This window comes from Sapajus apella, unplaced genomic scaffold, assembly GCF_009761245.1.
Source record: "Sapajus apella isolate SASKATOON/1434 unplaced genomic scaffold, GSC_monkey_1.0 scaffold56, whole genome shotgun sequence".
NCBI lineage: Eukaryota > Metazoa > Chordata > Mammalia > Primates > Cebidae > Sapajus > Sapajus apella.
The window spans coordinates 7,679,140-7,693,392 of NW_022436996.1; the positions used below are offsets into that span (position 1 = coordinate 7,679,140).

The following is a 14,253-nucleotide window of genomic DNA, read 5'->3' on the forward strand; positions in this document are numbered from 1 at the left end:
CGGAGAGCGACACCCCCAGCCCGCCTGCTCGCCCGCCCCCTCCCTCCTTATGAGAGAGAGGGAGCGCGGCGCCGGAGCCACACTGCGCCGAGCCCGCGCCCCGCCGCCACCTCGGCCCGGGAGCCAGGGAGCGAGCCCTGCGTGTCAGCGCGGGGCGCCGGAGCCGCGGGGCGCACGGAGGCACCTGGAGGGGAGCGCCCCGGGGCGGCCGCAGCTCCGAACAAGATGCAGCGGGCCGGAGGCGGTGGCGCCCCGGGGGGAAACGGCGGGGGCGGCGGCGGGGGCCCAGGCACTGCCTTCTCCATCGATTCCCTGATCGGGCCGCCGCCGCCGCGCTCCGGCCACTTGCTCTACACCGGCTACCCCATGTTCATGCCCTATCGGCCGCTCGTGCTGCCGCAGGCGCTGGCCCCCGCACCGCTGCCCGCAGGTCTCCCGCCCCTCACCCCACTAGCCTCCTTCGCCGGCCGCCTTACCAACACCTTCTGCGCGGGGCTGGGTCAGGCTGTGCCCTCGATGGTGGCGCTGACCACCGCGCTGCCCAGCTTCGCGGAGCCTCCTGACGCCTTCTACGGGCCCCCGGAGCTCGCCGCCGCTGCTGCCGCCGCCGCCACTGCCACCCGAAACAACCCCGAGCCAGGCGGCCGACGCCCAGAGGGCGGGCTGGATGCCGACGAGCTGCTGCCGGCCCGGGAGAAAGTGGCAGAGCCCCCGCCACCTCCGTCTTCGCACTTCTCAGAGACTTTTCCAAGTCTGCCCGGTAAGTGCTGGGGCCGACCAGGGCGGGCTGGAGGCCCGTTCACCTGGAACTTCTGGCCAGGAACCTGCTCAGAACCTCGGCACCTGCCTGGACCTTGAAGTCCCAGACCTTTAGATCGCGCTCAGGTTCTGGCTCCAATTCAGTTCCAAATACAGCTTCTTTAGGTCCCAGAACCCCTGCCCTGCTCTGTCCCCGTAGCCCCGGAGGCTAAATGAAGACTTTCCAGTGCCCCCTTCACATTAGTGCCTTTCCCTCAGCATCCTAGCTATCAAGCCTTGGCCCCGGCTCCTTTTCAGAATTCCATTTTTTTTTTCTCTCCTCTGCCGGGGTTAGACAAGCTACAAGGAGGGGATTTCTGGGGGCATCAAGATGGGGGTATGTTGGGGCAGCTCTCAGTTCAGCATTGGAGGGCACATTCTGGCTTCTAAAGAGATCATACTGACCAGAAAAGCTCAAAGCGTGGGTATAGGCTCTGTGGATACAGGGGCAAAGGGAGGGTCTTAAAGCCGTGACTTCTGAATTGGCAGATTCAGAGCTAAGCCTTGAAGAACTGAGTAGGGGGCCAAAGAGAACATGAGCCTACAGGATGCCTAGCACACTCTGGACAAGTGCTGACTAGGATGCCAAGAGAGAGGCTACAGGCTGGGCTGAGTTGGGTGTGGTCCAAAGACTGGAGTGCAGAACCCAGCTAAGATTCAGCTGACAGATAATTCAAGAGCCCTGGACCCACCATGAATGGTGCCCTCTCCATAGAAGTAGGGTGTATTAAACTGAACCTTGTTTAGAGTCAATTCAGTTAGAGCCCTCCTGACCGCTCTGTTGGTCCTTAACTCCTAGAAGCCAGAAAAGCTTTCTTCTGGCTAGAGATTCAGGTGTTCTGAGATCCAAAGCTTATACTATTTGGTGGGGCCTATTTAAGAAAAGCAGGGACCACTTGCAAGTGTGGGGACTTTGATGCTTCAACATCTTTAGCATCAAGATGGAACTGCCTCTGCGCAACCATTCATTGCATCCAGCTTAGAGGTGGAAATGACCCTAGTAGGCCTGGGGGCTGACTTTAACAGAGACAAGAAGGGAATGCAAGAGTGCTTTTGTCCTTTGCCAGGAGAGGCAATTATTGATTATCGGTTTCTGTGCTTTCTGACATTGTCCAAAGGGTTAATCACCCTTACAGACCCCAAAGGCGGTCATAGGGCCTGTCTTCCTATTCTTTTCTCCTTTAGCCCTGGCATTTTGGTTTTGGGGATTCAGCTGTTGTTTTCTTTTTTGTGCCTAGTTGGATCAGGAGGATCCAGTAACTGAAGTCAGAATAGCATCTTCTAAGTGGGATCATAAGGAAAAGATAGAGCAGCAACTGGAAGGTGGGAGAAAATGTCCACAAGATAAAAGGGCCCAGGGTGGGAGCCTAGAAGCCAGTAGGATGATCTTAAGAAGAAAGGGTTAGTATGATTGTCAGAATTGGGTGGTCCTAAGGCAGAAAAAAGAGAAGGCAGGCCATCAAAGAGATGGCTTTAGAGGCAATAGGACCTGGAGGTGTAACCAGACACATCTAGAAAGAGATGAGCTGAAGAGAGACGATAGAGGGGGATCCCTTGGTAGGGGGACAGAGGGGCATATGCCCAAACCATGGGATAGCAAGCAATTTGTCCCACCCTTTCAGGTCCTCTCAGTTCTTATTTTGACCCATATGTATAATGGGGGCTCTTTTCTGGATCATATAGTATATTGGATATAAAAACAGACATTGAGAAAAAAGGAATAAGCAGAGAAAAAGAACAGAAGAGAAATATTGATGAAACAAGAATAGACAAAAGGACCAGGGGATGAGCTGTATACTGGGAATATCCAAAGAACATGAAGAAGGAGAGGGTTCTCTGCTGGAAAAGGGACTCTTGACTGGACTAAATCAAAAGTGAACTTTATTACTGGACTACAAGTGTGAGTGAGAGAGAGAGAGAGAGAGAGAGAGAGTGTGTGTGTGTGTGTGTGTGTGTGTGTGTGTGTAAGAGTTCTGTCACGTGAGGATTTGGGGGGAACTAAATAAAAATGCTCGGGGAACAAGGAAAAGTTTCAACACTAGAAGTAATACTGAGAATGATAAGAAAGTGGAATTTATATGAAATGATAAAGACAAGAGCTTCACCATCCGAGGAAAATGTTGGAAGTGAAAAAAAAAAAAAAGATTTGTGTTCTTGGAGTAAAGCAAGGAATTTTTTTTGTCAAGAATGATGGGAAGGAGAACTTACAGAGGAAGAATTTTGGTAAAGTGCTGGAATAAAGACAATCACTCATGCTGGGAGGAGATACATGTAAAAGGTTTATAGTGGGGGGGAGGCTGCGATAGAGTAGTAAGGAGGAAAGGCTTCAGAAGAAACGTTCAAAGAGCATGAGGAATGAGAGCTCCTATCTGTGACCACTGCTTCTGTCACTCTTAGCAAACATGCTTCCAACTCTTCCTAGCCAAGCCATTCACATCCACCTTCCCAATCTTGAGTTTTTCCTGAAATCATTGAGAAAAGAAAATGCAATTCCAGAAATGAGAGACATAAAATCAATTTGGAGACTGATGACACATGACCCAGGCTAAAAATGGTTGGAAAATGAATACTCTGTTTTGGGAATTGTTTTCAAGTATTTGGAGTGAAATGACAGAGTTCTCTGCTGTGAATAATGGGATTGAAACCTCAACATTAGAAGAGTTTGGAGAAATAATGCAATCTTTAAATGACAGAGGAGAAATTGTTTTCTTGGTGTGAATGAGTGACATTGGTCTGAATTGATTATTAATTTATATTTGTTTAGTGTTTTAGAACTGCTAGCCCGTTTAAATGAAATCATAGTATAGATAGGCCAATTTGGAGAATGATTAGTGAGGTTATTTTTTGGGGAATTACAGGGGCTTTTTAAAAAAAATTATTGACAGTTAAAACAGTTACCATTCTCTACTAGAACTGACGAAGGATAAAAGGAACTTTGTTATGATTTGATTGTAGGAGTAGAAGCCATATTAGCAGATGAAAATAAATATGATATATAGAAGTAATTGAGTAGAAAGTTATTGGAAATGGTAGATTGAAAAGAATCCCAGGTTTGGCATGTGGGGAGCAGTGGGGAAAATGGAGAGAATGTCTTTTAGTAAAAGTGATAAAAGAGGAGAGAATTCTGAACTATTGGGGAAGATTAAAGTATGACTCAATAGAAGAGCCTAAAGTAGTGCTGGCTAGTAGAGATATATGCAAGCCACATATATCATTTAAAAATTTTTATTGGCCACATTAAAAAGATAAAAATAAGCAAAATTAATAATACATTTTTAAATTCAAGATGTCCAAAATATTATTTCAACATTAATTAACATTTTAATGAGATAATTTTATATTCTTTTTTCATATTAAGTTTTCAAAACCCAGTGTTATTTTACACTTCCAGCACATGTCCATTTGGATTAGCCATGTTTCAGTTGGTCAACAGCCACATGTGAGCAGTGGTGACCATATTTAACATAACCAATCTAGAGAGTTTTAAGAACACAGTCATCTGAAAGTGATGGAGGAAAAGGAGCTTCAAATTGGATATTGGGTCCTCAGTGTATTAGGAATAATGGAGAGAAGACAGCAGGAAGCTCTAAATGACAGGAGAGAACAGAATTCTGCCTTAGGTGGGATGGGCTGAGATGATCTCGCATATCTGAAGGTTTGTGTGAGCTCTGGCTGAGAGTAACTGAAGCTAACTTGCTGTGTGCAAGATGTGGTGCAGATATGCATCACAGCGACAATGGGTGAAAAGGATGCTATGTAGTTGGGGAATGATGAAACGAGCTGTGAATGTGGAGAAATGAGAAGAAGGCTGGGCACAGTGGCTCACGCCTATAATCCCAGCACTATGGGAGGCCCGAGGTGGGTGGATCACCTGAGATTGAGACTTCGGACCAGCCTGACCAACATGGAGAAACCCTGTCTCTACTAAAAATACAAAATTAGCCAGGCATGGTAATGCATGCCTGTAATCCCAGCTACTTGGGAGGCTGAGGCAGGAGAATTGCTTGAATCCGGGAGGCAGAGGTTGCGGTGAGCCGAGATCGCGCCACTGTACTTCAGCCTGGGCAACAAGAGCGAAACTCCATTCCCCCCACCCCGCACAGAGAAGCAGAAGAAAACTTTGAGTTGGGGTTGTCTAGGGCAATTATTCACTCAGGGGAAAAAAAAGATTGGATTGCCTGAATGCAAAAGCTTAGGAAATGAGGAACGGTAGATACTCTATATATATTTGTTAGATGGATGACAAAAATGTAGTGAGAGATTGACGTGAAAAATAATGCCAGTATTGGTTATGGTAAAGAAAACATTTGTAGTTTAAGGTTATATAGAAGATATGGGAATACGATGGGACAAACCTGAGACACGTTGGTGTAGTAAACATTATTTTTTTAAACTAAGCAGAAAAATATTTGCTAATTTCTGAATAAAGATTGGCAATAACAATGGAAATCATGCAAGGAAACCAGAAAGACTTCTTAGGAGCATAGTATTCAAGTGCTGATTACTGTGAGCTAAGCACCTGATTGTAGCTAGAGAACATTTGGATGACCATTAATTAATATCTGAATAGGTATCCATTATGATTGTCAAGATATGATATTTACTTATGAGAGGAAAACAGAACATGATAATGCAACGTGGAATTAGAGACTTATGTTGTTAGAAACAAGAGGGAGATTTCTGGGGGAAGCGAGGGAGATCCAGAGTATGTTTTCCTAGAACTTTTGAGCATACAGTGAGAGTGATTGCTACATTGACATTTATAGAAAGGCAAATACTGCATTAACTTAATGTGATTGATGGAACATTTGTTTAGGAGTTATGACACATGGGTTCAATTCTCACCTTTGTCACTCATTAATTGTATAATTCTGACAAGTCACTTAGTTCAATTCAGGGAACATTTATTGTGTGTCTATTAAAGATGTAGTATGTTTGAGACACAGTGGGAGAGTCAAATTCATGTAACTTCTCTAGGCTTTGGTTTCCTCAGAGGGGCCAAAAGTTTTGGTTCAGATGATTTTTAATGTTCCTTTCAATTCTCTAGACCTTAGTGTTTAAAGTAGGTCTGTCCACCTGGACTCCACAGACCTTTCATCAGGGGATCTGTTAGCTATGGGTGGGAGAAAACTTATGCCTTTATTTTTTTACCACTTCAATTATGAATATAGGCCAAAAATCATGGTTGTTTCAGCAGTACAGGAGGTTTTTGTCACTGAAATAAATCACAGATAATTTGATATAAATTTAAAGTCTTTGGAGGGACCTTGTTTAGTGAATTAATAAATAAACATAATTATATCACAAATTCTGTTTTTAAACTATATTTTAATATACTTAGCTTCAAATGTAATACTATGTATTTTATGTAGTGCATCTAAAAGCATTATTCTAGAATGTGTTCATAGGCTTTACCAGACTGCCAAGGTACTTAAGGGCAGAAAAGGGTGAAGAACCCCCTGGATCAGAGATAGACCTCAGGAGTGACAACAGGAAAATTTTATTAGGAGGAGTGGAATCGGCTGCTGAGATGCTCTGTGCCATAGTGAAAGTAACCCTTCAGGGGGTTGGCAGAGAGAAAGAGTCTCTAAGGTGGCACATGTAAATATGGAGATATATATAATAGATGATTGGGAGGAAGGAGGAAGATTCTTACACTTGGAGTGGTGGGCATGAGTAGTCTGTACTGGGAATAATGCAGAGAGGCAATATTTAGAATAATGGGGGAAATAATTGGAAAGAAGGAAGAACATAGCATTGTGAGTAAAGTGCTTTGCATTGAGAGAAATGTTAGAATAGGAAGCTGTATAGTAGGAAACAAGAATTCTGCCTGGAAAGTAATAGGAAAAGAAAAGTAATGGGAAAAGAAACTAATTTGGAGTTAGGATATAGAGAGGAGTGGAGTAATTGAATAGATGTACAAAAAGAGAAATATTTAAATGGTGATGAGAAGGAAAGAATTTTGTGGGAAGGAACATTTATTTAGAGGAAATGGGGAAATGCTCTGCAATGGGGTAGGAAAGAAGAAACTTCGCACCTGAACCAGTGGAAAGGATGGAGCTCTCTATGCAAGGTGGCGCTCATAGCTGACAAAAGGACTGGATACGGAGTTGTAAAGAAGAGGTGGAAAATTTTTGTTGGAAGTCTGATCTTGTTGGGAGAAAGTTATCAGCTTAGAGTAATGTGGGTGAAATATTGACGTGCTAGGACTAAATGAGAGAAAGGAAGAAGAGATGCTTGGATTTGGTGCAATAGAGGAGTGGCGCACACAAGTTGAATTAAGGTGTAATAGAAAGAGACAGCACTGTGCTGCAAGCAGTGTCTTTACTGTCCATCGCAGAGGGAAAAGCAATGATCCTTATGTGATGTGAAGAATCTGTATTAGAAGCAGAGGGGCTGTAGGAACTCAGACCAGGGTTATAAACAAAAGGCGCTATTCAAAATAAGAGGACTGGGAGGAAGAGGAAAATGTTTCTGACTGGGGTTAATGGGAGGCAGATGTCTTGACTGAATTATGGAGAAGATGGTATTATAATAGAAGCAATGGAGAAAACAGAACTCTGTAGTGGGGACAGTGGGAAGAGAAGTAATGCAGAAGTGTCTCCATCGAGGGAAGGAGATGTAATTACCCTGAGTGTGAAGGTAAGAAGTGCTTTGTGCTGCAATGGATAACTATTCCATGAATTATGTGTGGATGCTACAAGCACATAAACTGATTAACCTAAGCAAAGGAAGTGTCTTAGCTTCCCCATCAGTAATCTTAGGGTGATCTCTAAGATTCCTTTCAGCTCTACAATTCTGTTTTTATCTATAAGGATATCTTTGTTAATGAAATGTTTCTTTAAAAAAAAAAAAAAAAAAAGCATCCTGAGGAAAGGGCCTGGGGAAACCCTATGCTTTTCAGTGCTAAGTTGTAGTCATGGAGGAAGGGGAGCTGGCAAGGTAAGATACATGCAACTTGAGGTGAGATCAGGGCTAGTCTTTAGGGTGGAAAGGCATTGCTATCTGGGATGGGGGAGGGTGTACCTGAGCTATACTGTGTATAACATCCATATTAAATGAGAGAGAGAAACATTTGATAAAGACAGGGTAGATTTTGTATAGGCCAAATAGATTGGGGATCAGTTGGGACCAACTTTAACTGGTGAGGAAGGAAGCAGTGGAAAAAAAAGAGAAGTTGTGTTGTGAAATTGGTTCCTGGCCTTCTATATTGTTTCTGTATCTGGTACAATATTTATGATAGGCTGACATTAGAATTCAGCCTTGTCCCAGTGTGGTGGGTCATACCTGTAATCTCAGCTCTTTTGGAGGCCGAGGTGGATCACTTGAGTCCAAGAGTTTGAAATCAGCCTGGGCAACATAATGAGTCCCTGTCTCTACCAAAAGAAATTTGTCAGCTATGATAGTGTGTATCTGTAGTCTCAGCTACTCAGGAGGCTGAGGTAGGAGGATTGCTGGAGCCTGCGGAGTTGAGGATTGAGGCTTCGGTGAGATGTGATTGCACCACTGCACACCAACCTGCACAAGAGAGCAAGACCTTGACTCAAAAAACAAAAAAACAACAAAAATTCAGTCTCTGCCGGGGTGCAGTGGCTCACACCTGTAATCCCAGCACTTTGGGAGGCTGAGGTGGTCCAATCACTCGAGTCTAGGAGCTTGAGACCAGCCTGGGCAACGTGGCAAAATCCTGTCTCTACAACAAATACAAAAAATTAGCCAGCAGTGGTGGCGTACACCTACAGTCCCAGCTACACGGGAGGCTGAGGTAAAAGGATCCCTTGAGCCTGGGAGGTGGAGGCTGCACTGAGCCGAGATCATGACACTGCCCTCCAGCCTGAGTAACAGCGTGAGACCCTGTCTCAAAAAAAAAAAAAATTCAGACTTATTTTTATATTAAATGTTAATAAAGAGATGAGGTATAGTGCAAAGGAACATGCATGGGCTTTGGTCAGCAAAGCTGGGTACAGATGTTGGTGGTGCTCTTTCTTTGTGATCTGTAGGAAGTACTCACCCCTACAGTCTCAGTTTCCTTACCAGTGAAATAAGGACAGTAATATTTACCTCACAGGGTTAAGGATTAAAGGCACAGATATTTGTGCAGCATCCTGAAAGTAATAGGTGCTCAAGAGATTATCCTTATTGTCCTTGCCCTGGAAATAGGTGGGGAGCTTTCCTGGGAATTAAGTTGGGAAAGATCTCTTTACTAGGAATGGTGTGACACTTTATGTACTGAAAAGGACAATATTTCTGGGAGTGATGGTAGAGTAGTTCTGTGTTCTAAGAACTGATTATTTGGGGACTGCCAGAAAAGAACATTGTACTGAATCTAATAGGGGTAGATTTCACATGTGTCTTTGGTTCTTTCTCCCTCTTTTTGGTTTTCCTGTCTCACATTTTGGTGTCCTCTGTAAATCTCAAGGCTGCTCAAAACCCCTTTACTAGGCCCCGTTGGGGCTTGTTCTCCTTTTCGCTCCATTAAAAAAAAAAACAGCTCTTTTTTCTTTATCAAAAGATTTCTATTCCTTCATATGTTTGATCCCAAATTGATGTTAAAATCAAAGCCATTGGATTAAACTAATTCACTCTCGGGTGGACTGAGGTTTTTAAAAGTCCAAATGAATTTCAAACTGGTGGAACCTTATGTGGTTTTACTATGAATAATTTTAGGTAATATGGAAACATTTGTTTGGATGGGAGAGTTGTGGGAGTGAGGTGGAGAGGCTTACTTTCCCTGGAGTCATGTAACCACTGGCTTTTCTAGTTACAGCCTTGTATTTAGTCAGAACTCTTCAGGTTGTTAGTGATAGTGGCTCAGCTCTCAGCTAAAACAGGGATTTATTGCTTACTGTAACTGCAAAATACTTGAGTGGATTCAGAAATGCAAGTAGTGTTGTGTGAGGTTTTTCTTTTTCACTTCCAACCTGGCTTCTCTCTCTGTCATTATCTCATTCCCTCCTTAAGACAGCTTCCTTCATTTAGCTAGAGGTAGGAGAGGGCACACGCACATGCAGCTCTAAATTTTTATAATCCCAGGTTAGGACTTGAGTGGATTCTAGTGTATATAAAACCCTGAGATGATTGATCCACTAGCTTGAGTCATGATTCCAGGGAGATAGCATGTTGCAATTGGTCAGAACCTAGTCACATGTCCACCTTTAGTCAGGAAGGTAGAGAAATGCTGTTGACAGTCCCACCAAGTAGTGGGTAGTGTTGGGGAAAAGCAGTACCTGAAGGAAGCAGGTGCTGTTACTGAGCAAAAGGGGGAGGGTCTGCTGGGCAGACAAAAACAACCCAAAACAGATGTCTGCCTCAACCAGAAAGAAGGAGAAGAATGGGCCTTCAGCTCCCTTTCACTATTAGGAAGAAATACTGAAAGGAAATCCTTTGCTTACCACTGGCTAGCTAAATAGTGATAAAGAGATCCTGGCAGCGAAGCTCTGAAGAGAGTTCTGCAATGAGGAAGGCAGAGAGAGATGAGGATAGTAGAAAAATTTCCATCCCTCAATGAGGCTTTCTTTTTGCTCTGATACCTATATGAGAAAGAGCTCTATGAGGAATGAGGGAGAAAGTTGTAAACTAGAAGCTAGAGAACATTGGTTGTTTTTTGTTATTGTTGTTTTTGTTTGTTTGTTTGAGATGGAGTCTCACTCTGTTGCTGAGGCTGGAGTGCAGTGGTGTGATGTCAGCTCACCACAACCTCTGCCTCCCGGGTTCACGCAATTCTCCTGCTCAGCCTCCCAAGTAGTTGGGACTACAGGCGTGCACCACCATGCCCGGCTAATTTTTGTACATTTAGTAGAGAGTGAGTTTACTCTGTTGGTCAGGCTGTTCTCGAACTCCTGACCTTGTAATTCACCTGCTTTGGCCTCCCAAAGCATTGGGATTACAGGCGTGAGCCACCATGCCTGGCTTAGAACATTGGTATTAAAACAAAACTTTCTTTACTTCGGCCATATTATTTTCAAAGTTAGAAAATACACTTTTTGGGGTTTTTGTTTGTTTGTTTTTCTTGAGACAGAGTCTCGCTGTCTCCCAGGCTGGAGTGCAATGGCACGATCTCAGCTCACTGCAACCTCTGCCTCCCGGGTTCAAGAATTCTCCCACCTCAGCCTCCCGAGTAGCTGGGATTACAGGCACACACCACCACACGCAGCTAATTTTTATATTTTAGTAGAAACAGGGTTTCACCAAGTTGGCCAGACTGGTCATGAAATTCTGACCTCAAGTGATCTGCCTGCCTTGGCCTCCCAAAGTGCTGGGATTACAGGCATGAGCCACTGTGCCCACCCAAAAATATACGTTTAAATGAAAGAAGCACTGACTGGTAGGATTATATCATACAAACCAATAAGAACAAAAAAAAAATGGGAGAAAGATTTGGTGGGAATTTTGTCTTAGGAATGATAGGAAAAGTAGCCTGTTAAAGGACAGGTGAAGTTTGGTGAGTGAAGCCTCTCCGATGACAATTTTAAGAATCTTTTCTGAGAATGTTAAGGGAAGATATTAATGATTAGGCTAAGACTCTGTAGTAGTAAGTGAAAGAGGTGAGATCTTTTTCTTTTTTTTTTTGAGACAGGGTCTTGCTCTGTTACCCAGGCTGGAGTGCAGTGGCCTGATCTCAGCTTACTGCAACTTCTGCCTCCCAGGTTTAAGTGATTCTCCCACCTCAGCCTCCTGAGTAGCTGGGATTACAGGCATAAACCACCATGCCCAGCTAATTTTTTTGTATTTTTAGTAGAGACAGGGTTTCACCATGTTGTCCAGGCTGGTCTCGAACTCCTGGCCTCAAGTGATCCACCCACCTTCGCACCCCCAGTGCTAGGATTACAGTTATGAGCCACTGAGTCTGGCTGAAAGGAGTGAAATCTAAACTTGGATTTTATAAGAAGTTTATTTATCTAATGAGACATCTGGGGAGAGGGCTTTTATAAGTGGGAGAGGAGGAGAAAATATTTTACTGGAAAGAATGGAAAGAGCATTAATTGCAGCTTTAGGAGACTAAGATTCTAGACATGACACTGTCCCTCTCTGCCTGACTTAGGAAAATCATTTAATCTTTCTGAAACTCCATTTTTTTCACTAGAAAATAAGGTTACTAACTCTCCTATTACTGCTGATAAATCTGCTGTACTTCAGTGAGTCGCTTGAAGATAAAATAAGATAATAAATGTGAAAAATGTTTTGAAAAGTTAAAGGTCATGCAAGGGTGCTCTTGGCAATGGCAATGTTAGTATGCCCTGAGAAGAGGTCTGAGTTTAAAATGGTGGGAAATTGCCCTGAGCTCGTCATGAAGCTGGGAGGGGTTTTGGATGGCAGTGATGTAAAGATAATTTTGTTGATTTGGGGTAAAGAATGCTAAAGAGTCATAAGAAGGGTGCAAAGAGAGAGAAAATGAAAATGAATGTTCCTAATTAAACTTATAGGCAGGAGTAGGAGCATAATGGAAGCATGAAATTCATGAGAATGAGTGAAAAATAAACTGAAAGTGAGCTGGTTGTTTTAAACAATGGGATAAAGTACTGTTTCTGAAAAGAACAGAGAAATAATTTTGTACTGGGCATGATGAAATGAGGATTTAGAATGCGACTGATAACAAATATGTCTCTTTTTTGAGTAATGACCTGTGTTTCTTCCCACCTTTTGACCCCACCCAAACTGGAACTGGATTCAGGGAGATGAGTAGTTGGCCTGGAAAAATCAGGAAGAGTTTCATTGTCCTAAGATGAGCAGGGCAGGAGAGAACCTCTCCTGAGAGTGGCTGGGGCAAGTGTTAGGATAGTTATTTTGAAGTAGAGAGAAGTCAGAACTGAGGGGCTTCTCTTCTATGAATACTAAAGACAATTTGATTTCCTACAGCAACAACAGGAGCTGCAGTAATGGGGTGACTGAGGGACAGCACAGGGGCTAGATGAGTTCCTGTAGTTGGGTGCCTCAAGTTGTCCTCCATTCCCTCTGTGGCTTTTCCTCCTCCTTGGTGCCCCTAGTGCAGGCCTCCCTGCCTAGATGGAGAGTCTGGGGCATTGTGTTCTTTCTGCTGGAGAATGCCTACCATGGATTCTTTGGCCCTTGATTTCTTCCCTAGCCTGAATTGACCCATAACTGAGATGGGGGCCTTCTTTCTGACTCTGGAGCTGCTCCCCTTCCTCTTGGAAGGAAGACCTCATCATGCAAGCATGTCTCCTGGAGTGTAAGTGCTGTTCTCTGGAATGGGATTAATGCCCTTGGCATGAACTCTATAAGTAATCAAGGTTCAAACCTTATGATTTCTGGTTTTTAGGAATAACCAGTCTGAAATACCATCACTTTCCCTGGCCAGAGGCCAAACTTTTTTTCACAGACTTTAGAATCAACTATAGGGAACAAGCTGGAAACTCTATAACATACTCTTCTTATTACCAATAATACCATTCTCATACATAAAGGACAGAAGCTTTCTCTCTTTTTGGCAGAAAATGATTCTGATGAGAATATTTCAGCAAAATGAAAATTTTAAAATTGTAAACTATTTGATTGTGCATCTCCCAGCACTTTGGGAAGCACTCCAGCCTGGGTGACAGAGCGAGACTCCATCTCAAAAAAATTAAAAAAAAAAAAAAAGAAAAGAAAAAATAAATTTCCAATTGTAGACAGTATAATTGGTTGGTATGAACAAAAAAACCAATAAAATAATTAAAAATTTTACTTGGAAAATTGCAAGTTGTTGGTTTGCACGAAAAAAATTCATATGGAAAATAATGAAATAATGATTATGATGAGAATATTTCAGCAAAATGAAAATTTTAAAATTGTAAACTATTTGGTTGTGCATCTCCCAGAACTTTGGGGAGCCGAGGTGGGAGGTTTGCCTGAGTCCAGGATTTTTGAGACCAGCCTGGGCAACATAGTAAGATCCCAGCTCTGCAAAAAAGAAAAATAAATAAAAATATTAGCCACCCATGGTGGTGTGCACCTGTGGTCCCAGCTACTCGGGGAGCTGAGGCAGGAGGATCACTTTAGACCAGGAGTTTAAGGCTGTGGTGAGCTACGATTGCGCCACTGCATTCCAGCCTTGGTGACAGAGTGAGAGCCTGTTTCAAAAAAAAAAAAAAAATTGCCTTGTTCAATTTTTAGTCAATTGCAAATTTTCATGTGCAATTTTTTATTGTTTTTACTATTAATATTCATTATAAATTAGATAAAAGGAAATATAGTTTTATTTCTTAGCTAATTCCTGAGAAAATAGCCATTTTGGGCTTTCTGCATTATAAATGATCGCAGTACTGGTTTGCTCATCCTCTTTCTCTGCCTGTGTCTCCATCACTTTGGCTACTGCATTTTTCAGTGCTCCTTCTCTTGGGGCAGCAGAGGGCAAATGGCAGGGCCAAAATGTTTTGCTTTGCTTCAAATGTATCAGTATTCTGGGGGGAAAGGTAGATGGGGCGTTTCTTAAAAGGCACTTTTTGCTTTCCCTCCCCT

General features: G+C 43.2%; 1 protein-coding gene across 1 annotated transcript in view; it reads left to right on the forward strand.

Annotated features, from left to right (window-relative positions):
- The first annotated feature begins 225 nt into the window (after window positions 1-225).
- Window positions 226-14,253, forward strand: part of GBX1 (gastrulation brain homeobox 1) — a 19,026-nt gene continuing 4,998 nt past the window's right edge. Inside the window, exon 1 of the mRNA XM_032244991.1 lies at window positions 226-760. Within this exon, the coding sequence (XP_032100882.1) occupies window positions 226-760 (535 nt within the window). The remainder of the gene's footprint in view (window positions 761-14,253) is intronic.